Source organism: Halichoerus grypus, chromosome 1 (assembly GCF_964656455.1).
Source record: "Halichoerus grypus chromosome 1, mHalGry1.hap1.1, whole genome shotgun sequence".
Lineage (NCBI taxonomy): Eukaryota > Metazoa > Chordata > Mammalia > Carnivora > Phocidae > Halichoerus > Halichoerus grypus.
In genome coordinates this window covers 194,210,344-194,237,265 of record NC_135712.1, presented here as the reverse complement: position 1 = coordinate 194,237,265, position 26,922 = coordinate 194,210,344, and the positions used below count along the sequence as shown (strand labels likewise).

General features: G+C 43.7%; 1 protein-coding gene across 6 annotated transcripts in view; it reads left to right on the top strand.

Annotated features, from left to right (window-relative positions):
• Window positions 1-26,922, top strand: part of CACNA2D3 (calcium voltage-gated channel auxiliary subunit alpha2delta 3) — an 852,366-nt gene that overhangs the window by 533,188 nt on the left and 292,256 nt on the right. For all 6 annotated transcript variants that reach the window (XR_013449537.1, XR_013449535.1, XR_013449536.1 and 3 more), the window contains 2 exons: window positions 9,552-9,630; window positions 20,182-20,315. Coding sequence is in view for 1 of the 6 variants with exons in the window: in XM_078076955.1 (XP_077933081.1) it covers window positions 9,552-9,630; window positions 20,182-20,315 (213 nt within the window). In the remaining 5 variants the exon portion in view is untranslated. The remainder of the gene's footprint in view (window positions 1-9,551; window positions 9,631-20,181; window positions 20,316-26,922) is intronic.

Genomic DNA, 26,922 nt, shown 5'->3' with positions numbered 1-26,922 from the left:
TGTTTCCTTTGCTGTGCAAAAGCTTTTTATCTTGATGAAGTCCCAATAGTTCATTTTTGCCCTTGCTTCCCTTGCCTTTGGCGATGTTTCTAGGAAGAAGTAGCTGCGGCTGAGGTTGAAGAAGTTGCTGCCTGTGTTCTCCTCAAGGATTTTGATGGATTCCTGTCTCACATTTAGGTCTTTCATCCATTTGAGTCTATTTTTGTGTGTGGTGTAAGGAAATGGTCCAGTTTCATTCTTCTGCATGTGGCTATCCAATTTTCCCAACACCATTTGTTGAAGAGACTGTCTTTTTTCCATTGGACATTCTTTCCTGCTTTGTCAAAGATTAGTTGACCATATAGTTGAGGGTCCATTTCTGGGCTCTCTATTCTGTTCCATTGATCTATGTGTCTGCTTTTGTGCCAGTACCATACTGTCTTGATGATGACAGCTTTGTAATAGAGCTGGAAGTCCGGAATTGTGATGCCACCAGCTTTGCTTTTCTTTTTCAACATTCCTCTGGTTATTCAGGGTCTTTTCTTGTTCCATATAAATTTTAGGATTATTTGTTCCATTTCTTTGAAAAAAGTTAATGGTATTTTGATAGGGATTGTATTAAATGTGTAGATTGCTCTAGGGAGCATAGACATTTTCACAATATTTGTTCTTCCAATCCATGAGCGTGGAATGTTTTTCCATTTCTTTGAGTCTTCCTCAATTTCTATCATGAGTATTTTATAGTTTTCTGAGTACAGATCCTTTGCCTCTTTGGTTAGGTTTATTCCTAGGTATCTTATGATTTTGGGTGCAACTGTAAATGGGATCGACTCCTTAATTTCTCTTTCTTCTATCTTGTTGTTGGTGTATAGAAATGCCACTGACTTCTGTGCACTGATTTTATATCCTGCCACTTTACTGAATTCCTGTATGAGTTCTAGCAGTTTTGGGGTGGAGTCTTTTGGGTTTTCCACATAAAGTATCATATCATCTGCAAAGAGTGAGAGTTTGACTTCTTCTTTGTGGATTCGGATGCCTTTTATTTCTTTTTGTTGTCTGATTGCTGAGGCTAGGATTTCTAGTACTATGTTGAATAGCAGTGGTGATAGTGGACATCCCTGCCATTGAACAGCCCATTTTGATTGTCCAAAGAATACAGTTTGCTTTTGAGGAATTCCAAGTGCAGAATACAAGAAGTATATAAAACAGAGGTTCCTAACCTGGGATCCAGAGGTGCCTCGGGAATCTCAGTCTTTGGTGGAGGAGATGCCCTACATCTCATGAATCTTATCTGAAATCATGAATGTACAGCCTTGGGCATTTTTTGTAGGGGGAAAGTCCACAGCTTTTGCCAAAGTCTCAATGGATCTTATAACTCTGCCAAGGTTAATAGAAGTTGTCATCGCTCTAATTCTAGTGTTAGGGACTATCAATCCCATTATCCTTGGTAACGGCAGATATCAGTGATGACTCCTCAAAACCGTCCCCTAGGAAGGATCCTCTTCTTCACCCACAACAGTCCATTTCCTCTTTAACCAGACCTCTGGACAGGGTTGAGGGGGTGTCTGTGGATGGGAGATTTGACTTTCCTCAGCTCACATTTTGAGTTTTACTGCAGCAAATTGTCTCAAATACACTTGGATGCGACTCTCTGCCTGGAATTCACCGCTTCTTACCTGTCCTTGTATCCATTATCGGGTTTGCTATCGATCACAGGCAGTGGGTGGATGATCCACATATTACCCACACATAAGGAAAGTACTGTCTGAGGGTTTAACTAACTTGCTCAAGGTCACCAAGCCAGTAAGTGTGGAGTTGGACCCGCCTGGAGCCCAGGTTTCCTGATTCCCAGCTATTTTGAGGGTACTCAGTATTTATTTGAATCAGACATGGTAAGGCACACAGACATAGAAATGCCTGATATGAAGGAAGTTTATTATACTGGTAGTCCCCTAGGAGCAAGGGGCATGCCGTACCACATGGAGCTGCACCAAGGGCAAGGACAAAGGCAAGGTGAGTGGGCAAAGAGAGAGAGGGAGAGGGAACTGGAGGGCGGAAGCCTTGTTGTGGTTTCCATGGGAAGAAAAAGGCAAAGCAGGGTAAGCAGGCTTAGGATTGAATAATATCAGTGGGCTTTGGGGCATAGGAGCTGTCCCTCATTGTCTGGTACCGGGCCATGGAGTGATTATGGCAGGTGGATAAAGGTCGAGAATGTGAACACCTGATAAAAAGAAGGGGTCTGCATTGGTTTATTTGCATTCAGAGATGCACCTGCAGGCAAGTCATTTGTAACCTGCAGGAATTAGCTAACCCTGGGAGGGGTTATTCCTTCAAGGCAGCAAGCCCCCAGGTATCAGAGCATCAAAAATACAGAACATAAAAAGACATAGTTAATACCATGCCTTTGCCTCCTGAATTAAGTCCATGGGACTGGATAGTCGAATGAATTGTGTCACCACCTTTGAGGATGTTTGTCGCTTGACTCCTTACTGCTCCGTGAAGCAATGTGTCATATCCTGTGTTCTCCCATGCCAACTCAGTTCACAGTCTCTGGACAACTCAGAGACACCTTCTCCTTCACCTTGACAAAACACATGGCCATCAGACTGGACTTGCATCTTCCTGCTCAGAAGATCACAAATGGCATTTTTTCTGAATTGGGGTATTTTCAATACCACACATGAGGTATGAGGCACTGTGCTTGAGAGGAAAGAGATTATACAGATTCGTAGAGCATCCCACAAATGACAGTCCATTTATCATAATGATCTATGATATTCATTTGTTGAAATTTTATTACTTTTGAAATTCAATTTGTCCCATCTTATTGCTGCTCAGGGAAGTGTTCCCTTATGTGCCTCTCCTCATCCTTTGGATAAGGTTGTTTCTTCTTTTATTATGAGCATGATGGCTTCTAGATTAAAGCAGCCTGCTCAATGTAACTATTTCCATTGGCATCAACCTTCTCTGGGGCTACCTCTACCCTTGCAGTGCTTTCGTGAAGATATGATTGGCAGTGATTTATGAAGCATTTGGGGAGTAATCAAGTTCCAGCCCTCATCTTCCGCTTGGAGTTTAAAGTTTTTATTCAGAGGTGCTTCTCTACACCAGAATTCATTGAAATGAGTAAATAAGAGAAGTAGGTTAGGAATATATTTTGTGAAGAAACAGATTAAGGACATATTCAGTAATAGTAAATTGACCTTTAAGACATAAAGACATCAGGACACTTCTTTCTAAAGGTCAAGTTGCACACCATTTTTGAGAAATCCTGGAGGTGTTTTAGGGAATAATTGAGTTGGGCAGTGAGTCTGAGGGGGCATGAGCAGGTGGAAGGACGTGAAGGTGAGTCCACATGCTTATTTGCAGAGGCTGCCACTTGGCTGAATGAAAATTTGGAACCCATGGATGTGGGCACTCAGAGGTACTGGACGATTCTTTCAGCAAGTGCCATTTATACATATAATCCATATAAATTGCATGTTTTATAAGGTAGAAGTACTAGATTTATAGTTAAATGTTATTTTAAGATGAAAGATTGTCTTCTTTTTTTTTAAATAAATATAAAGACTATGTATTTGGAGGCTTCTAAGTGTTCTGTCCTCAGCCCTTTGCTCTGTATGTGGGAGCAAGAGTGGAGTTATTGTCATTTCAAGGAGCAGCTTTGGGTGTGAAGACTCAGCTCTAGCTACAGACATGTGGGTACAGATCGGCCCTTTCTTGGGGGGGAAAGGAAGTGCAGATGGCAGATCCTGTTTGCCCAGTCTGGTTGGTGTCTGATGTTCCTGCCTAATTGGAATGACACAAACTTTTAAAAAAAATGCCCTCTGGATCCATATCCTCTATTTTTTTAAGCACATACAGGATTATAAACTCCTGGAAGTTTTGCCTCAGTCCTTAGCAATCTACAGAAACACATTTGTTTGAAATGACTCCAGTGATTTCTTAATTCCTGGTTCCACTTGCGTTTGGGCCTCATCTTCTCAGTGTTTTTTTAAAAGTGTTGGCATCAGTCTACCTATTGTCAGACCCACCATGGGTGGTTCATAAAAATGTAGATATGTGGCCTACTTAGTCTAAGTCTCTGGAGGGTGGGTGTTAGAGTAATGTGGGATTCAAGGTCCCTAGTGATTCTGATGTCTGGTGAAGTCTAAGAACTCTCCCCACCCTGGCCAGAGCCACTGTCATCTCTCACCTGGAACATGTCAGTGGCCTCCTACCCTGTCTCCCTCTGTCTGTAGTTCTCAAACTTGGTTGTACATTAGAACCAAGGGTGATTGAAAGACCCTCTGCTCCCAAGGATCTGATTTATTTATAGTTGGATGACACCTGGGCATTCAGAATTATAAGAACATCACAGGAAAATCAAATGGGCAGCCAAGTTGAGCATGACTTGTTCTCCACATTGTAGACAGATTTACTCTTTTACAAGATCATGTGTAGCTCATGTCAGGCTTCTATGCAGTCTCTTCTGTGGTTCTATTCTCTAACAGTGGTTGCAAGGACCTTATTGTCTGTCCACATTCATTCTCTGTGACTTTTCCTGGTTGACTCCACTCCATTTCTACTGGTTTCTTCAATATCCCTTGAGCATGCCTATCTCAAGGATTTTGTACCTTCTGTTCCCTTCACCTGGAACATTCTTCCCCAATAGCCATGTTTCTTGTTCTCCCTCCCCCACCCATTTTGTCCAGGTTCCTGATCACATGTCACCTTATCAGGGAGGGCGTCCCTTCCTCTCTTCCTAAAATAGCAGCTTTCATCACTCTCCATTGCCTTACCCTGCTTTATTTTCTTCATAAGCATTAAATCCAACAAATAAATGTTAGATACAAATTTGCCATTTATTATCTGTTTCATTCTCTTGAAAATGTAAACTCCCTGAAGACAGAGAGTTTGTTTTGTTTATCCATTTTATCCCCAACACCAAGAATGATCCCTGGTTCATAGTAGGTGCTCAGAAGCTACTTATGACAGATGGATGATGACCTGCTACTCTTGGACTGTCTCAAAAGCATGGTCATTGGTGATACTCCATTCATTACCAAGAGGACGTGTGTGGGGGGTGGCAGCCTGTTTTCTGGCCGTGCAGTGTGTCCATGATAGCTCTATTGGCAGGCACTCTTCTTGCTCTATTTTAATGGCTATAGAAAGAAGAGATTTGGTTCATTATTATAAGCTCAAACTATCTATAGTCACCCAAGTTGAGAGAAATGGTGCCCCTCAAATTTCTGGTGGGAATTGCATCTACATGAGTCAGAGCATAATTTGTTTTTTTTGGAAAAACTGGATTGAGTTTTTTTGTTTGTTTCACTTGGGAAATTTTATACTAATCAGATTAAATTAAGTGACTTTGAACTTTGAAATGTCCACATTCTAACATTTTATTAAGCTTAATTGGGTTTATAGAACATTTAAAGACCATACAAAGTTAAATGGGAGATCAAAATGAACTAATAGGTTTATGCAGACATTTTTTCCCCCCTGCCTTTATGCTGCATTAACAAAAGAGGTGCCTTCATGCCTACAGAGGATGAGCACAAAGGCCTGGCTTTCTGGGGAGCTTTGGTGTGTCCTGTTCCTGCTGTGGTCTGAACTGTGCCATGGTTCTGTCCCTTGATATTCTGTGCTGTGAACTTAGTTTCAGAACCACCTCTGATCTGAAAAGTAGTTGAGCTCAAGGCAGACTTGTGAATATTTCTGTAATGGTGCTTCTTGGGGAAGAAATCTCCAATTGTTGGAAATAAAATCTATCAGGTTACAGAATCTGCTAATGATAGAAATGAGGAGCAATTTGATTATGTTACTCCTAAAGGTTTTGCACTCAGTTAATTGAGCAGTGGAGTATGGCAGCCCACCCAGGAAGATGCAGGGCTCGGTCATAAGGTCCACATATTGTCTCTACTGGGGCTACATTTTCACTGCTATGTTGAGTCTTCCTAGATCCTTATAGAATGGTTGAGAAGGTTGCAGTGTGATTACTTTCTTCTCATTTAAAATGATCTTTAAGGGGCGCCTGAGTGGCTCAGTCAGTTAAGCGTCTGCCTTTGGCTCAGGTCATGATCCCAGGGTCCTGGGATCGAGCCCTGCATTGGGCTTCCTGCTCAGCGGGGAGCCTGCTTCTCCCTCTCCCTCTGCTGCTCTGCCTACTTGTGCTCTTTCTCTATCTCTCTGTCAGATAAATAAATAAAATCTTAAAATAAATAAAATAAAAAAATGATCTTTAATTATTAAAGCAATACTTGTTCACTTGTAAAAACACTCAAGTGGTATATAGACATTTGTGAAGTAAAAGATATAAATCCCCTTGAAGAAAAATAGGATTCTTTGCTATCCAATATCCTACAACTGGCTTTTTTCCCCCTTACTGATTTATAATGGATGCCTCTCCACATGAGTATATAGCTATATGGTGTTCCACTCCCTGAATACACTATAACCTTTTTAGCCAATCAGCTATCAAGAGACATTTAAGCTGTAACAGTTTTTGACTATTACAAATCATGAATGTGAACATTCTTATACCTTTGTCATTTCTGTTTATTTGTGAAAATGTATAAAATGAAATTATAGGGTTTTAAGAAGACGTGCAACTCTATAGTTTTTCCATATGCCTACCACTTCCTGTCATCTTTGATACCCACTCGGCCCCTACAGGCATTTTATTTGGTATCTTGGTTATAAGATAAGTGCCTAGAGGTAGAATTACTGGGCCTGAAAAAATTACAAAAATAAAATGCTATGGATATTGTTAAATTGCTCTCCAAAATATTTATTTTGGAGTAAAATCCCATCTCTTTTGTTGCCAGTTGAAAGGCATCACTGTGAGAAATCCAGGGCGTGAACAGAGTATCATTTGATGATGTTTATTTTATAGGCAGAGATGTGACAAGTCATTCCCCTGCCGTTTCTACTCAGATAAGGAGGCCAGTCCACTGGGAGCCAAGGGCGCCACATAAATGGAGATATTGAACATGATTCTGATTTTCTCTCATAAAAAATAAAATAAAATACAAACCAACAAAATAAATATAATGCCTGTAAATCTCTTAGCATGCACCTGACTCAGGGGATGGTGCTGACTGTAGGAGCTAGGGCAGTGGTGTAGGAGCGTGGTGAGGGCGTGGGTACTGTGATACTGGTTTCCATTATTGTAGTTATTGTTAGCACAGTTATTCTTACGCAATCATGTCTGGTCTGAAGTTTGGCACAATCCTCCTGGTTTTCCAAATGGGTTGCCATCTTTTTAAGTGAGGAATTATAGATGTTATGCCAATGATTCACAGCACTGTTCTGGAGTTTTAACTATGCTGCTGAGAGAGAACTCAGTTTATCCTGAGGTTCTTCATCTGGACAGCAGAGGAGGTTTGGTATGTGTAGGTATCTTTACTTGAAAACAGCTGGGCTGCTCTGTGCCAGATCTTTTCCTCTTTGCCCACAAAGGTAGACTTCTGGCTTCACTTCCTAATAGCTATCCTTTAAGCCTTCTGCTTTGTTAAGAGCCAGTGGGGATACAAGTTTTGATCAGCTTAGTGTTTTCCCTTTAAATAGCTTAAATTTGAAAGAAAGATGAGGATTTATGAAAAAAGCATGGGTCTGGGTCTCAAAAGACTGGATTCCATTGCTGGCTCCTATGGGTACAGGCTCTGGGCCATGGGGCTGGTTGGGGTTTTCTAAATGGACAGACCCAGCATCTTCAAGAGATTGCGAGGAGGCCCCGTGTTATCCTGAGGTCTCTGAAGACCTTTCCCATTAAATTGGGACTTGATGAAATTAAGCAAATCATTTTACTTAACTGGATCTCAGTTTCCCCCTAAATCAGACATCTTCAGCTAAATGCCAACAGTGGCCAGGCAGGAAAAGTGAACAGGGAAGTGACTTTTTGTAGGGGGGGAGGTCAATAATAACTACTTTTGGCCATATAAGGCTGCCTCTTCTCTTTTTTTCCCTAAGAGAAGCCAGAATCTCCCAATTAAAAAAAAATAATAACAATAAATAAATAAATAACATATCCTTTCTCTGTCAGTGTGACTCCATTGGGAATAGTGTGGAAAAGAGTGAGGGGAATGAAGAGAGGCAAAGCTCTCTTTGCCTGCTCACCGACCCAGGAAGTCCCCTAGGAGCTGTGATGGATGGAAGGGCTGCTTTGGTGCACATAAGTGAGGACTGGCCGAGGCGACATAATGACAACGTGTATTTCAACATTTCTTTCCAAACTAGCCCTTAAGTTATGATGCCCAGATAGGAGAATATTTATAATTAAAACAAAATCTGAGGGTGCCTGGCCGGCTCAGTCAGTAGAGCACACGACTCTTGATCTTGGGGTTGTGAGTTCAAGCCCCACGTTGGGTGTGGAGCCTACTTTTAAAAATATTAGTTAATTCATTTATTAATTAAAGCAAAATCTGCATTTTTATACTCAGCTAGGAGCATTCATATGTTTTTACCCATTCATGTATTGCATTTTAGTGTTCCAAGTACTGTGCTCCATCAGGACACAGCCAGGGAAACAGAGACATTCCTTTTTTCCCTGCATCAGGTGGACAGTCTAGTGGAGATCAACCTCACAGAAGGAACCACAGGAGATACTAGTTAGCGACAACTATAATAAAGGCGCTGGAGGAGCAGTGGGGTGCCTGAGCCAGTCTCGATGGGCTGAGGGGACATCAGCTGGTAAAAAGCCTTTGGGGCCACATGCCCAGCATCTTCATCTAATGGCATGTCTTCCTTTAACTTGGCCACAAGGAGGTGGCCAGAGGGCTGTGCTTGGACTGCCAGAAGAGTTTCGTTTGGACTGGGTACTGTTGACCCATGTCCTGTTTTAAATTTGAATTCGAGGGCTGTAACCCTTTTAATCCCCTACCTTTCTTCCATCTAACCCTCAAGTACTACTTTGGGAGAGGGGTGGTGCTCTATTTCAAAGGATTCTGGCCTCATGAGAGAGAGTTGAGAAAGCAATAGAAAATGAGAGAGCCAGGGTTTTACACGTGCTATCTGCTCTTTGGGAGCCAAAAGCTTAAGAAGGCTAGAAAGAGTCCCCATCGGTCTCCCGGCTACAGGCCATGCCTCTGGTCCCAGTTAATTACCTCCTAAAATCACACCAGACACCACAGATGGTAAGAGGGTCTGCAACCTGTCCTCACACGGGGGGGAAACGTTGAGGGTCTTTTGGTGGCGTTTGTATTCCCAAGAAGAGCACACTGCGTTTCCTGTGTGGATGAGGAAAATGGTTGCGGATTTGGTCCAGGCCGAGATGATCCTTGTCCATATGTGTGCAGCAAACCCCGGGCCCGCGTGGCCGCCTGCTTCCTGTTTCACATTGCTCCCCTCTGTCATGAGTTGCACACCGAAACACACCCACCTCCAGCGCCATATGGTTTAAAAGATCAAAGGCTCCAGTTTTGAATATATTTCTAGCTGCCTGTACTTCAAATGTCTTAAATATGTTCCTACAGATGGGAAGCCTCTGGGGCATTAAAGAGGTAAAACACATGTGCGGGAGCCACGCATGTGGTCTGGGCAGCGCGGTGAAAGGTACGTATCGCTGATGCCTGTTCTCCTCTTCCTCCCAGGTCCGCATCTTCACCTACCTCATTGGGCGAGAGGCTGCTTTTGCAGACAATCTCAAGTGGATGGCTTGTGCCAACAAAGGTAGGTTCCCCCACCCCCATGTGCTCGACTCCGAGTCACTTCCCCTTGGGTGCGCCATAGTTGGGAGAGTCAAGAGAAAGTAGAAAGTTCTAAGACAAGGCTGTGAGTTCTAAGATAAGGTTTGGTTGTTTCTAAGTGTTTGATAGACTTGGAACAACTTCTCCTGAAATATGCTTACGGATTTTGAGGACATCATCAAGTGGAGTGGTTATACCTCTGCAGTGCTGCATAGTAGCTGGGTGAGCTTGGCAGAACTCCTATGGCAGAGCGATTTACTGCACATCCAATATCCATGTGCTCACTCTCCATTCTCCTTGCAGTTAGGTGGGGCCTCAGGTTGGGTTCTGGCCCATAGGCTGTGAGCAAAACCGAGCTGGGTCATTTCTGGGCCAAAGCACTTCGGAGCTGCTACGATAGTGTCCATACTCTGTTCTCCTGCTCCTGTGAACTCTAAAAACTCCGTGTTCCAGATGGAATAGTCATGAAATGACTTCATCAGCCTGGTTCCCTGAGTGACCACCAGGGACTGGTGCCCTTCTACTCCCCCAGCCAGCCCACACTGGATATACATGTGTAATCAGTAACCCTTTGTGTGAAGCCACTAAGATTTCCAGTTTGATATGTCCCCATAGCATAACTTAGCCTACTTAACTGATTAAATTCGTTAACTTTAAACTGCCTCAATGTTCTAATCTTTGAAATCAGGATGTTGATAATAGTTCTTCCTTTGATTCCTACCAAATATGAAGATTAGTGAAATGGTGTATATTAGGTGCCTGGTTCAATGCTGGGACACGGTAAGCACTCAATAATTGTTGTCTTTTCTATATTCTGAAGTCTCTTGATTAATAATCCCCTGTTGTATGTCAGAAACAATGCTTTGGGGAAGGCAGAGGGAGGGAAGGAACAGGGCCCTCTAGTTTATGAAGGGCTTCCTTCCTTTCATGCTACACAGGACCAAGAAGGCAAAGCATAGGTGGCAAATAGGTGGTAGAGTCCAGACTACTGGAGTCTTAACCCAGACTCCTTGAGTTCAAAACCAGCCTCCACCATCCAGCACCCATGTGCAAGTTACCAAACCTATCTGGGTCTGAATTGTGTCACATACAGAACAGGGGTAGTGATGACACCTGCCCCACCTGTTGTGAGCTGGAAATGAGGCTGTGCAGGTCAAACTGGTAGCGCAGTGCCTGCCACATAAGTGCCCCATTATTTCCTGGTGCCATTTTGATCTGTAGGCATGTCTTCTTTTCCCTCAGAGGCTACATGCTCCATGAGAACAGCCTTTAACTCTGATTTCATCATGAGCACTCGGGGAGAGCCCAGCCTCCTGTCTTACTCAGAATGTTTGAAAAATGAGTAAATTGGCTACAAACACTTATAAAGGAAGACCATGTCCTATTGCATGGTAAACTGGTCTTGATGGATTTAGGTGGTCTTTTTTTAATATTGTCTCCTAAGCCAGCCTTTATTTTATTTTATTTTATTTTTTTTATAAAAGACTTTATTTATTTATTTGACAGAGAGAGACACAGCGAGAGAGGGAACACAAGCAGGGGGAGTGGGAGAGGGAGAAGCAGGCTTCCCGCTGAGCAGGGAGCCCGATGCGGGGCTCGATCCCAGGACCCTGGGATCATGACCTGAGCCAAAGGCAGACGCTTAACGACGAGCCACCCAGGCGCCCCAAGCCATCCTTTATTTTAAAAAGTTCCAGCATTTGTGCCTCAGTGGAGGAAAGAGGATTCTGTGAAGAGTTTGCACGTCCCAGCTCTTAAGAAAAAGTTATTTTAGTTGCAAGCAAGCAAAGATGCTCTCTGAAATTAAAAAGAGGAGTGTTTTGGAGAGGAAAAGGGTGACTCAGAGCCCAGAGTGGGAAGGGAAACTCATGTCTCATGAGGAACCCAGGAGCTGAGTTTTAGTTCTTTTCCTCCTTGGTTTTTTTCTACACTCTTTGGCATTCTTCCTCTCTGTAGACAGACCCCCCCCGGCAATGGTGCAATCTAGAAATGACCACCTGTGCCATGCATACTCATCTGTCCACACAACACATTGTGGGCAAGACATGATATGAGAAAGAAGAGTTTATATCTTCTCCACTTGAGACTGATCAGTACTTTAAATTCGATTTCAAGTCCCTTCCTTCCCCCAGAAAAGATTATGACCCTCCAGCTTGGGCTAGGACTCCCTGCTGCTGAATTGGGTGTGGGTAGAGAGGTAAACCCATGGAGAAAAACAGATGCATTCTGGCGGGGTCTCAGCACTGTGGTTGGGTGGGCGTGGCAAGTGAGTAGTGAAAAGGTACGTGGCCAAGCAAATGAACATTGCTCACCCTTCCCTTTGCTTGACATTGTCTTGAATTATCTGCTTCCACTTGGAACCATCTTTTAAGCTAGTGTCAATTCCCTCATCTAAAAAGTAGAGAACTGCATGGGAGGTTTTAACATTTCCTTGAAGGGCTAACATAACACATTTTACAATTATTTTAGTTTATTGGCTGGCTTGCCTCACTAAAAGGTATCAGCAATTCAGATTGTCTCAGAATAATGCATCTCAGAATAATGCATTGTCTCAGAATAATGTCTCAGAATAATGCTTCAGGGTGAAGTACAGGGGAAGCATAGACATAAACATATGGGGGCTGTGTGGATCCCAGATTTCCTCTGAGTGAAGAGGCCATTGTTGAAATAAGTTTTGGAACTTTGCTGACATTTGAAAACCTTGAGCGAGCTACACTTTTCCCCATTTTTTCCTTTACTTTGTGGTCTTGAAAAGAAAGAGTTCCTTTCCATTTTCAAATTTTTAAAAATGTTGCTGTTATTCCTGCCACATCAGATTGCAATCCTTCCCATCAGCTAGTATGCCTTTAGTCATGGGTTCTTGTTTTTACCACTGTCTGTGTCCAGCTGATGAAAATTACTCAAATTGAAGTCTTGTCTTAATCAACTAATATTACACCATAATTTAGTTTTAGTCATTGTTTATAAGAATCTTTGAAGCATCCTTTTGAAGACAATTTAGTCAACTCCGAGTATTCCAGGGCCTGGCTATAGAATGCAGCCCTTTAGATTTAGAAGGTCTGAGTACAGCAACAAGGAGGTAATAGTAGCTGCTTAGCTGGCCAGGCCATTGGATTCCACAGTGATCCTCCTTCTCTTCCTGTACAAATCCAGTCATTGCTTTCCCTGCCAAAGCAAGTCTCTCTCAAGAGGTCTGCCTTCCTTACTCTGCTTCTTTTCTGAAGGGCCTTGGGAATAAAATGTCATTGTTTGCCACTCTTCAAAGTAACAGTTGCCATCCAAATGTTAGGTTCCAGTCATCTGTGCCCGTATAAACATTGGCTTTACGTTGCGTCAGTTATGGGGTTTTAGGCCACGTAACATCGGTGAGCAAGTATTCTTCTATGGTCATTAATTAAATCATTGTTTATAGTCTCAGATTGTTATAGTATGGAGGCAGCATAACATTTTTCATCTCAAGTGACATGAGGTCCAGAGGGGGCCCCCCTTACATATTTTCTCCCTGAGTCAGCCAAGTTCTTCAGTGAAATGAAGCATTAGCATTCGGGGACCAAAACAGACCCAGGGAGAGCCCAGGGAGCCCAAGGAGAAGGCTGCTGGCTGACTGGCCAGAGTGACTCAGGAGTCATAGGGCCAGCACCACCCTTTCCCCCAGGTCGGTGGCTGAGGACCCACTATCGGTGCCGATCTTCTTGCTAGGAAGTCTGGTAGCCATGGAGACAGTTCTCAGCCAGTGCACCTCAGACACTGTCCCCTAGAAATGGATTCCTGGGGACTTTCATATCCCTGGCAGGAGTTCTCTGCCTTGTCCAATCTCCTAGCAAAAACCAGAGAGGCCTGGAGCTCATTGGTTTGCTTCATTTTATGCATAACTAGGTCCTATCTTGAGGGAGCCAGCCCTAATGAGGCAAAGCAGCAAACCATTTTAAATACATTAAAACAATCATTGCCACTGTAGAATGGTTTGTGGAATTTAAAGCTCTGCTTTCATACTATTGGATAAACAAGTGAACTGGGGAAGCAGAAAAGAGGGGCTGACTAGCCCAGATATTCCATAAAGCCATGATGACCTTTTCTAATGTTCAGTGTGCCAAGATTTTAAATAAGCACTGCCTGATTCTCCTTCAAAAATCACGGTGAAGGGAGTGTTTTCCAGCTGTGCAAATAAAGAAGGGCCTCTGTGTTTGGGTTCTCAACCAATCCGTCATCGTTAGGTCGAATGGAAACGCCACACGAGTCTCTCTTGGTTGTCTGCTCAGCTTGTCCCTCCTTGATGGGTTAATGATCATTTTCTCCTCATTTGAAAGAGATCTGGTGGCCTGAGCCCTCTTCAGAAGTTCAGACCCACAGTCTTTTTCCATCAAAAAATTCTTAGCTTCGCTCTACCTTTCCAAGTGTCTTGTTCCCTAACTAAATTTATGAGGTCAGAATGGTTGTAGGTGGGGTTGAGGGAAAAGTGGAAATTAAAGCTTTTTGCCATTTTGGAACAGGTGGGAGAAGGCAAAAATGTCATTCAGATACATTTGTGTAATTCTTTTTAAAAAATTTTGTACCTTTTGACCATATCTCCCTAATTCCCTCACACCCACCCTACCCCCAACCCCTGGTCACCACCATTCTACTCTCTGGTTCTACACCACGTTTGGCTTTCTTAGAGTCTGTATAGATTTCACATATAAGTGATATTATATATAGTATTAGTCTTTCTTTGTCTGACTTATGTCATTTAGCATGGTGGCCTCAGTGTCTATCCATGTTGTCCCTATGGCAGGATTTCCTTCTTTCTTGTGGCTCCATAATATTCCAGGGTGTACATTCTATAAAACATGAGGATTAGAGTGGAGAGGATAATGGTGATGAAGCTGAAGACAGGGCTATGTTGTTAATCACAGCTAAGCGTGCTCAGTGACAGGTAGAGTGCCAAGTATGTCTGTGTATTATCTCTTTTGACCTCTTAAAGCTTTAGGAGGTGTGTGAGCAGGAAACAAATCCAGAGCGATTGGCACCTTGCCCCAGGTTAGCAGCCCTCGGGTGGCAGAGCCAGGATTCAGGCCCAGCAGATCTGAAGCCCAAGCTTAACTCTTCAGCAGGCTGTGAGGTCTCTGTGTCGCCTCTCTCTGGGGGGAAGAAAGATCGGTTTCATGGAAGACTCTTGCATGCTTCCCATAATATGAGAGAATCTAGAAAATGGAATTTAGAGATTGAGGCGGGATTTTACTATGCCATAGCTAATAAAGGCTGGACGAGGATTTATACCCAGCTGCGTGTCCCAGAAGTGGTCCTGCCCCCGCCTGTGTAGGCATGTGGTCCAGTTCCCGACATTTTATAAATGGGGACGTTCAGGCTCCGAGCGATGAGGTAGGGGGACTTGGCTCAGTGATGGAGCTGCAGACAAGCCAGCATTCCTAGCTCTACCGCGTGATCCTTCGAATTATTTTTTCTAACATGCAATTTGAAATTAAAAGTGTCATCTTATTCACAAAGGAAAAGGTTTGCTCCTAAATGTGAGGTATGGGGCTGATTCTGACAGCTTCATGCCTGGGAGCGATGCCTGAAGAGGCAGCTGGGCACCCGGTCCTTGGGGGGCATCCTCACCCCTCAGCTCTCAGGGCTATCAGACCTCTTCCTTGGTTTCTGTGAAAGGACCAGGAATCGTGGAGACAGAAAGCTGTTTGAAAGTTGTACGTTTTTCTACAGAAATGAGAGCTTTTTTAGTAGTGTGTGCTGTTGACAGGGAGGAGGAAGAGGGGTACCGTGAGGGGCTTCCAAGAGCACTGCTGTTCCTTTAGCAAATGCAAATCCACTCACTGCCCACCCCATCACCCTGGCAAGACTGGAGTCTGAGTATGGGCTTGCTTGTTCTCGGCTTGTCTTCTTTAAGAGGGCAAAAGCCTTTGAAAAGACTCAACAGGAGCAGTGTCCATCACACGAAAGGTGGAAAGAGGACCTTGGTGTGTGAGGTGCCCAGCCGGAGACTCCCACGGAGGAATGGCCTCACAAGGCCCTCAGCTCTGGCACCACTGCCCAGCTGAGTATCGAATGATATGCTGAGGGGACATCTCGTGCAGAGGCATCTTTTAGACAAGGGCCCTTAAGAAATCTCGAAGTGAGGGTGGTAAAATCTCAGAAACACAAAGCACCAGGCTGCATGTGGTTGATCACACTGAAGAGTGGTAACCCAGACTTCACAGAAGGCTCTGCAAGGGAATAAGGTAAATAAATTGATGTTAGGTAGAAAAATGAGCAGACCACTTGTAATAGATGGCTAATTTCAGCATTAATTAGTCCTTGGTAATTACCAAATGATTGCTGATTCTGTTTTCTTACATGATATATGAAGTCCAAAAAGGCACATTAAAGAAGAGAATAAACATTCCAGGGCTAGAATTTAAAAGAAATAAAAGTGAGGGGAGGGAGGAGGGGAGGTGGCCAGTCCAGAGAATACAGAGAGAAACAAGGGAAGCACCTACAATTACAGCCAAAGCGTCCAGCCTTCAGGGACTTCCTGTTATCCATCAAAAGGTACATTTGTTAACTAAAACGTATACGAAAACATTGAAAAACAAGAAAGAGCCTTTCAGAAAAGTTTTAGGTTTTAATGGATTGGGGCTACATGATAAATTTGCATTAAGCTTTGCAGTGTACAGTATTCTTACCTTTTATACATCTGCATCCCTGGTCTATGTATTGAGATATAAGTCAGAACTGTGACCTGGGTTTTCAGTAGATCTTTGGTGCTAATTATTGAGCATTTCCCAGGAATCTCAGGGAACCACACATTTCCCAACCCCATCCTCAACCTTCTCAGTCACCCAGACACGAACAGCCCATGAGGAGCACCCTCCTGGGACAGGACCTGTGAGCAGCCATGCCTGACCCTTCCCAATACAAGGAGAGGCAGTGTCCTCAGAGGTTAAGAGCAAAGGCTTTGGAATCTGATGAACCTAGATTTGAATTGATCCAGGACAAATTACTGCGCTCTGTTTCCTCACACAAGTTGGGCTCTTGAGTGGCCCAGGTGCAGAGAGGCAAGGTCACAGTCAGACCTCATGAATGTCCCTGCATTACTATTGGCTCCCCCAGACCCCTAGGCCTGGTTCTGGGAATGACACTCTGGACAAGACGGGCACAAGGTTTTTGCAACATGTCATGGAGCTGAGACTCCAATGACAGAGAGCAGAGTAAGCAAGGAAAGTGAAGGTGGGGTGCAGTGAGAGGAATGAGTTCTGACAGCTGATCCCTGAATGATAGCAGAAGCCAGCCGTGGCAAAACTGGATAGAAGGTGTGCCGGGCAGAGGGTGCAGCAAGTGCAAAGGCCTGGGGGTGGGGATGGGGGGATGAGCATGGACCGTGAGAGGAAGCAAAACGCCAGTGAGCTGAAACAGTGAGCAAGCGTGGGAGTGCAGAAGGGGATTCCGTCACCCAGTTGGGGAGGGGCCAGTTGAGGGAGAGTCTTGGCGGTCAGGGTTAGCAATTTGGATTTTATTCTAACTCTGAACAGAAGATGTTTTAGGGTTTTAGGCAGAGAGATGGTGATCTGCTTTATACTTTCAGATGATCCCTCTGACTGCTGGGAGGAGCCTAGATAACAAGGAGGGAGAGGTGCACGGAGGCTCTGGGAAAAAGACGAGTCTTGGGGTCAGCTGGGAGCAATGGAGATGGGAAAGAGGATTTTCAATATATTTTAGAGGTAGGGCCAGAGGAACATGCCATTGGATTAGCTATGGGGTGAGGTGAGGGAAATGATGACTATCAAAGATGATTCTTACGTTTTTGGCCTAATTGGGCAGTGGCGCCATTTGCTAAGATGAGGAAGACCCACCAGGGAAGGAATGGGTTTGGACAGGGAAATTGGGAGTTGGCTTTGGACAAGTTGAGTCTGAGAATCCTGTTACTTATCCCCATGGAGGTGTCAGGTATACAGTTGGCTATGGGTCTGTAGCTCTGGGGAGAAGCCAGCTTTTCAGAACTCTGAGTATGATAAGCAAGGCCAAGTGAGGATGGTGTCCCAGTTCAATCCCCTTCCAAATGTGTGATTGTGTTTCCTTCCTACTCCCCACCATGCAATGATCTGTCTCTCCCATGCTCCTCCTTACATTCATTCCCTTTCTTCTCTTGGCCCGATTTTGGAAAACCCAAATCAGGGATTTTTACTGTTGGCTTTGAGCGTGAGAATGAAAATGCAGACCACCAAGAAAAATCCCTCCTAAGAGATGCTGTCTTCAGTGCACATTTGGTACAGGATTCCCAATTGGAATTGCTCTACACTGTGAATGGTTCACCCACATACCCTGATGGTCCAGAACTTTCAGCTCTCTCCTTCTCTCAACATGGTGACATCTATCTTGGCTTGTCCTCTATGCCTTGTCTGTGGCTCCAAGACCTTTCCTTCAGAGCCTGAGATTTGCCTACTAAAGAAGTGATGAAATGTTTTCTTGCTGATTTCCACACTGATTGCAGCTGCCGTGCAGGAAGGATGATAACTATGAATGCTCCCCTCACCCAGCAATGCTCTTGCAACTTGCCCTTCCCACCTTGCCTCCCAGAAGGGACCTCCTGGAAGCCTTGGGAGAACCCTGTCCCAGATGGGTGTCCCTAACTGTAGTGCCTGGCCTCGGAGGGAGTGTCAAGGTGCACATGGGCCCCCTCCCAGGCTACAAGCTAGAACAGGCATTCACAGCCAGCTCCTTCGGGGCCCTGTTTCCCCTGGGATGGGTGAGGCCCTGGCCCTGGACATGAGTGACAATGCATGTTAATTAGCACTGTGCAGAGCTGTCATCAGGAAGCCAGAAGCCACATGGTCCCAACCTGGTTTGGGGTTGGCACAGCAAATTCAAACCAGCTGGCCTTTGTTTGGAAATGCCCTGGGAGGGTCCTGCCCCTTTTCTGGACAACAGAAGGGCTGCCATTTCCTTACCCAGAGCACGCTTTTAGACAAGAGGTTCCACAAACACTGTAGCAAATGCTGTGTCAGATCTGGCTTCAGGGGCACACGTACACTTCTCTGGTTTCTTGGCAAGTAGGACATGCCATGAGCTTAGTTGTAAGGGTCCTTATTTAAAGGCATGGGGAGGAAACCTGAATTTTGTCCATCCAGTGTCCCCCTTATTAAAATCCTCCCATGACTCCCTGCTTGGGGGATAACGTCTAAACTCCTTCCCAAGGTCCTATGTGACAATTCTCCTGCTCATCTCTGATTTATAGTATCTGACTTCCAGCCCCTCTCCCCCAGCTCCTTCCTCCAGCCATTCTGAGCTATTCTCAGCTTCTAGAAGAAGGCTGACTCTCACCGTGGGCCTTTAATCACACTTTACTCACACTTTGCTGGATACACTGTTCCTCTAGCTAACTGGCCCTCATCCTTCAGGGGTCAACTGCACTGACCCTTCCTTGGGGTAGCTGGGTTTGATAGGCTGTCCCTGCTGTGCTTTTCAGCATAATATTTATTGTGCTATTTTGCAGTTGTCTCTTTACTCCGACCTGCCAGGCCCCAGGAGGCAGGGGTCTTGCTCATCTTGTTAATCCCTGCTTCTCCAGTGCTAAGCACCAGGAAAGCCTTCCGTATATGAATGAAAGCCCCCCGTCCTGATCAGGGATCCAGACCTTGCTCAGTTCATGCCTTTCCTTCTCACATCTCCTAACCCATGGTGAAGCCAACGGGACCCCACACTGAAGAGGAACTCCAGATCAAAACGGTGTCCCCATCCACAAGATGATAGCTCGTTTAGGACTTCCTTCTGTTACTGAGAAACCATGTCAACCCAGCATATTCAAAAGGCAGGTCTGGTAACCACATGAGGGGTGTGAGCTGGAGTTTCCGCCTCAAACACACAAAAGGCAAAAAATTCCGTAGGAGCAAAAGGCACAGATGAAGAGATGCCTAAGCATGGGTGCACCTTTGGTATTTGCTGCCTGATACCTGTAAGAACACAGGTGAAACACATCCCTTTCATCTGCCTCGGGCATCTTACCTTTAAAGTGGGCACAGTTGTGTCTGCTTCATCATGTTCTCAAGAACAAATGTGACAAAGCTTATCAACTGCTCAGTAGATTTTGTACCCCTTCAAATTAATCATAGTTATTGTTACAGTTATAAAAAAAAAAAAAGAGATGGCCTTTACATTTTGTGGTTCATAGTTTTCCTATTGGAAATAAGCGCACTAAAGTAAAAAAAAAAAAAAAAAAAGTTCCAGAATGGCATGTAAAGTGGACCCCGCTTTAGATGTGTAAGTGTATGTGTCGATGTGTATGTATTGAAAAAAGTCTGGGAGGACATTCTCTAAAGGGTTAGCAGGGGCTTCCTCTGAGAGGTGGCTTTATGGTTGACCTTACTGTGATTTCTTTTGCTTGATTATATTTTCAAGATCACATGAACGCATTACTCATGAAGTGGGTGATGGTAGAGAGAAGATACAGTGTTTACAAAGGATAGGGAAAGAAACAAAAGAAGTTAACCAGAGGCCAAGAAGCCATGGCATACGCACTCTGCAGTTGCCCTTCTTCCTGTTACTCAGCTTGGTTCTCTCTCGGCAGGATTTTTCACCCAGATCTCCACCTTGGCTGATGTGCAGGAAAATGTCATGGAGTACCTGCATGTCCTCAGCCGGCCCAAAGTCATCGATCAGGAGCACGACGTGGTATGGACTGAAGCTTACATCGACAGCACTGTGAGTCCCCGGGGAGCCCCCGGGGGTGGCCTGAGGGTTTTGCTCTGTTAATTCCAGAAGACTGTGTTAACCTGAAAAATAAAACTGTCAGTTATTTTTCTAGCAAAAATGGGTTTATTCAGGAATAGCAGAGAATTGCAATCCAGGGCAAGCAAGCTATAGCAAAACCATAGGCAAGTCCAATAAACAAAAGAGAGGAATGTTATTTTATGGAGAAGGAGGACGTTGGACGGGGTTGTGTTGAACAAAATCCACTGGAGTTCAAGAGTTCCAGACGATGATGGTTTCCCGTGGGCTGAGTTGCAAAGGTGTTTGATTTTTTGTAGAAGATGCAATGTACATCTTTTCCTGTTGGGGCCTGTAACTGATGCTTCTTTCCTGTTGAGGATTCTTCTGTTGGGTCTGTACTTGACAGCGCTTCCCACCTTCCTCCCTTCTAGCATCCCTAGCACCCACTTTAGTGAGGTTTTCCTTTACTGATTTTTACAACTGCAGTTCTGTCACTCTTCCTCCGTGATGGGGCTCGATGACATTTTCCTTTGTTGTGCAGTTTGTGTTGGTCCTCCACAAGCAAGGTTGGTGAAAAATCATAACATCAGAATGTAGCCCGCACTTTTGGAAGGAGGCCGGTAGGCACAGAAAAGTCCCTTTTTGCTGTGTCTTCTCTAGTTACTTTGTTTTCCTTCTATGTGTACAAATTCTGTCGGTAGCCATGATCATGGTCATGTTAGATTCCGTCCTTGCCATCTGAGAGGCCCGGTCGTGCTGATGAATCTTGGGGGCTCAGCTTGGGAGGGTGACCAAAGTTCAGCTCCGACAGTGAGTGGGAGCCACGGTAGAGGCCACAGCTGCATTTTCTTCCCATAGACAAGCGAGAATATGCTTCTGTGGTGGTTATATCGGCTCTGGATTGCTGTTGGAACTCTGGCCACGGGCTCATTCTAAAGCCGAATTCCAAGCAAAAGAATCTAATGCTGAATTAGCGTAAAAGGAGGAGCTTTGCCATCATCACGCAGTGGCTCAATGGCCGGGTTTCTTGTGTAATTTCAGGGTGATTTTTCATAGTGATAATGAGTCTGATGGGAGTGGTGTTTTTCATTTATTGATTGTAAATGTTCTCACGGGGCCTCTCTCCCATCGTTTGTGTGTTGGGATTAACATCACATTAATCACTGTAACCCAGACACAGCTGTCCTCGGGAGTGATCTCAATGGCTGCGGAGGGCCGGCTTTTCTCTCCATGCTCTCTCTCACTCTGGCTGCATTTCTGGCAGCTGCAGGGAAAGGCAGGGCGGGAACAGCATATGGGAACCCATCTTGGGGGCCACCGCGGCAGCCTGCCCCACCTCGGCCTAAATAAAGGACGCGGCGGGACCACGGAAATATGAAGTGGTCAGTCGCCCTGCATAGAGAGGATGTTAAACTGAAAAAGCCTCTCTGGTTGCCGGGGAGACCTGGGGCTCTCATCATTTCCACAGTCTGACCCCAGGTTTGTTTAGAAGCACGGCAACGAAATAACTAAGCTGCCCCATTTATGTGGGCACCATGCTAACAGTCATTGTCATGGATGTGTTCACCTCTTTATAGGTGTGGCTGAGTAAGGCAGGAATAACAGGTATGAAGAGGAGCAGTGCGAATACCCAAGAATGAAGTGAGCCCGTCATCAGTGGTTTTATGTACAAACCCTGAACGGCCATTGGATCAAGCATTTTATTTGTTTCATCAATTTGAAACATATAAAACAGAGCCTCTATAATTAAAACACACCTGGAGAGACAGACAGGTCAGTAGAATAGGTTGTCCAAGAAAAGGGATCCAACTGCATATAGAAATTCAGTAGAGATAAAGGTGGCATCTCAGGTCAGTGGGGTTAGCATGGTCTTCATAAAAGATGCTTTTGAGAAAACTAGATAGCCATTTAAAAAAAGATAAAATAGATAAAATTAGTTCAATTCACCAGGCCATAGCCAAGAAAGAAATCCAAGTGGATCAGCAATCAAAACTGTAAAAAATGAAACCATGCAAGCACTAGAACAAAACCTGGGTGAATCCCTCTATGACCTGGATTCAGAGAAAATCTTTCTAACAATGACTCTAAAATCCAGATGCAATGAAAAGACAAATAAATAAGTTTGACTACCTAAAGACAAAACAAAATGAAAACCAACTTTTATACATCAAAAACCACGATAAGCAAAGTCAAAGGCACAGGGTAACATGGGAGAAAATATTGGCAATGCAGAGCACACAGAAATCATTAATAATCCTAATATATAAAGAACTTTTCAAAATTGAGGGCAAAACCTTAAAATTCCTGTAGAAAAAAAAAACGAGCAAAATACATGAGCAGACAATTCACAAAAATAATAAAAATGGCTTTCGACAAATGAAAGATGTATAGCTTCAATCGTAGAAAGAGAAGAAAAATGAAAATTATACTCTAGTGAAATACGATTTCGCACCTATCAGAGTGATAAAAATTAAAAGCTTAACTGTATACTCTGTTGGTAAGGCTGTGGGAAAGGAACACCCATAGACCACGTGTGGGAAGACAGAATGGGGCAATCTCTATGAAGGCGAACTCGCATGTACGCTTTGACCCAGCAATTCCACATCTAGGAATGAACTCTGAAGATGAACCTCCAACAGTAAGAAAATACAGTTGATAAAACAGGTTTGCTCATTATAGAAATGCATGTCATTTCAAAATAGTGAAAGTTACCTAAATACAATACGTAACAGATAATTATGATAAAACTATGGGTATTAAAGAGGGCACGGAGGGCATGTATTGAATGGAGCACTGGGTGTTATGCACAATGAATCATGGAACACTACATCAAAAACTAATGATGTAATGTATGGTGATTAACATAACATAATAAAATAAAATTAAAAAAACTATGGTACACACATATTGGTACACACATATCATGGATCTTAATGTAAAAGCAAGAATGAAGATGACTTATTTCTATTGGTTGATATAGAATGATTTCCAGGATATATTGCTAAGTAAGAACAAAATGGAAGAGTATAAATAGAGTGCCCCCTTTTGTATAAGAAAGAAGAGGAACTAGAACATACGCATGTACCTGCTTCTTTTTATGAAAAGAAGCACGGCCAGGATAAACTGGAAACCAATAGAATCTGTTACCTATGAGAAGTGGGAGGAAGTACAGAGGAGGAGTTAGTGAAGGAAGTGAGATAACTCTGGGTATACCTTTTTGCATAGTTTGGACTTTTGAAAGCAGCTTGATGTTCTATGCATTCAAAAATTAAAATCAACAAGAACGAGGGTGGGGAACTAACAGTGAATGCAAAAAGACTAAATGAATCCAATGACATTTCAAATGAACTACAAAAATTATCAAGAAAGGAAGAAAAAGGGGCGCCTGGGTGGCTCAGTTGTTAAGCGTCTGCTTTCGGCTCAGGTCATGATCCCAGGACCCTGGGATTGAGCCCCGCACTGGGATCCCTGCTCTACGGGAAGCCTGCTTCTCCCTCTCCCACTCCCTCTGCTTGTGTTCCCTCTCTCGCTGTGTCTCTCTCTGTCAAATAAATAAATAAAATCTTTAAAAAAAAGGGAGAAAAAGCAGTAAACTTTTGAATATAGTAATTATGCACAATGTTAAAGCTTGAACATAGTTCTTTGACTATCCTCAGTCCAGTTTGGAGAGAGAATGGGAAATAAATTTTAAACTCCTTTTGGGGTCATTTGGAGTAATGTGGGTCTAGCAATTCTGAATCTATTTTCTGAGTATGGTAAGATTGAGCAAATGTGTAAATGAGGAAGACAAGGCAGACACCTGTGGGATGAGACTGGATGGGAGGTGTCAGAATGAAACCCCAACTCTGTCATTTGAAAGGGCCTAGAAACAATGGCACCCCAGTAGCAATGAACACATCTAAAACCCAGACCCCAGCTTCTAAAAACCATTCCCCACTAACAGAAACCAGCATTCCTTAGAGAAATTGCTAATTCCAGGACTTGGGTTGGGAAGGTGCCCCATATCCCAAAAAAGCCTGGAATATTTAATGCCAGAAACTAAGAAATTCCTAAAAAAAACAAGGAGGTCATATCAAAAGGACACAGGAGTCAGTATGAAGGGGACCTCACTGGTCAATTCTGGGACAGTAATGGATTATAACCTGTGGAATAAAACAGAAATCCACGTGTTCTTACGATAGTGACTAGATCAACAAATCTCAAAGGGATGAACCAAAGAGATAATGAGATAGGTGAACAAGGATGCAGTGGACAGTGGGCTGCTGACTGGTAAATGTGAAGGGAGTCATGGAGATGGAAAATCTCTGCTTTCTAGACATTTTGGGAAAGACCGGTTAGGGCAAAGGTTATCAATGGATGCTAAACTAATGGGGAGATTTGGAACAGGGTATTTTCATGGTCTCAAAGATCTTCCCCAGAGATCTTTGACTAGTTCTGGGGGGAAAAAGTAGTATCTACACAGTGGGAGAATCCAGACAAAATCTAGAGTGGGTCATTAAAATTAGTGTCACTGATGAGAAACAAATGGGCATGGTGTGCTTTTGGAAAAGGATACATCCCACTTACAGAGTATTCTGGCTGGGGGTACGTAACCCAAAGGTCATGGGGGAGGAAGGTCACGGAAGAGGATAAAGCTTGGTATTAATATGATGTCTTGCTTTAGATCATATTAATCACTTGAATCAATTGTTTTAGATTTACTAAATTACATACACACATGCATATATACTTACATATATATGTGTTTACATATGAAGGGCAGTTAAGAGCTAAGGAGACCCATTGCCACTCCAGCTTTTCCACTAAAGAATTCTCAACAGCAAAGGCAAAGTAAAGGTCTGGGAGCAGCTCTGGACATGCAGTTTTAGAGGAAATGTCTTTGAACAGTCTTGTGCTTTATCTCCAATACTTTATGAAGTTTGCCTTCTGTTCCATAATCATCCTTACTTACTTTAAAATGAAATAATGCTTTAAGTGGCTCATAGTTGAGTAAAATGGTATGCCAAGATAACAGAGCTCATTTATACCACCTCTTCCAGAATCCTTTGATATAAATCCTTTGACAGAAAACTAGCCCCCCAGAATATGTCTGTCCTTGAAATGAATGATAGCTCAGCACCTCCTTTTCAGCTTCGGTCGTATCTTTGCAAATAGCCCTGATAAATAAACCCCTACTAGAATGTTCTGAGAGTCCCTTCTCATCTTGATGGTGCTGAGAAACCTGCTGGGTTGGGGCAGACACTGGGGTTTCCATCCACCTTCTTTCTAGGCCTGTTCAGTGAGGACAGGCAGCTGCTACTCCAACAAATCCTTCTCTGGCCAGGAAGCAACAGGCTTTTCAAAGTCTTTACCTGGGCCTGGATTCTGCCAGGTCAAGGACAAAAGCCCCCTGTTGTTTGTGTGGGCTCAAAATAGGATTTGTATACTGAACTCATCTGCAGAATCTAAATTCTGAGAGGCGCCCACCAACTTTGGAACCCCCCTGCAAGATGAATGGGGGGAGGGATCAGCAGTTGTCAAGTTTATGACCATCCTGACACATTCTCGACAGTCCCAAGCCAGCATTGCCCTAATGTGTCCCACCTTGAAATAATGAAAGAGACCAAATTCAGAAGCACTTGACATTGGGACTGGTGAGCCCATTTTCATAATGTCCTGGTTTAGCGATGGCAGCTTTGGATTTTTTTTTTTATTGAAGCATTTATAATCTACCTTAGTTTATTAATTGATAGCATTGAATTTAGAGTTGGAATAGCCTCAGTTTGAATTCCAGGTCTATTCCATACTAGCTATGTGACCGTAAGCAAGTCATTTAGCTTCTTTGAGTGTGTTTTCTGCATTTACAACATGGAGATAAGACCTGCCTTCCAGGGTAGACACTAAAGATTAAATGTCTATGCATAGTGAGAGCACAGTAAATAATGCCTGTCATCCTTCCCCAACCTCAGGAAATCAGTTTTCTCCTTGGCTGTGGGAAGTTTTGGAAATCTCCCTTTTTGGGCTGGGTCTCACATAGTAACTACAATATGGCTTATACCATTTTGATAATAGAATCTGGCACTTAGGTATAATGAGTACCTTGGAAGCATTATTCATCTAGAGATGCACTTTAATCCTTTGGAATTCATTTTGCTGTAATTACCTGTTGTGGGCAGGGCACTAAAGTCTGGGGTTAGTGCCTACGGTCAGTGTCCCCAAGAAGGACTCCTGCACCATCCAGGCAGAGTCCCCACAGCCTCACAGATTGCCCAAGGCAGGGCAGATATGGTAGGAGCCCTCTTAGTTACCTGCCATGTGAAGGACTTAAGGAGTTGGTGCCCTCCCTTTGCCCTGATAGTTTGTGCCAGTTGCCCAAAGCACATTGGAGGTTGGATCTGGAAGGTCATGCTGATACCAGAAGTTGATGTATGATTGTTCTAAGTTGAGTTGTGAGCTTACTCGAAGTTAATTGTCTTCATATTTAGACTTTCCAAACCTTTTGATGCCAGTTGTAATTTTATCATAATTATATAAATTAATTAAATATTATTGAAACTAATAACTTATGAGTGTTAAAAGAAAGTTGTTACTTCTATAGATATGTAAATGAATGCATTGG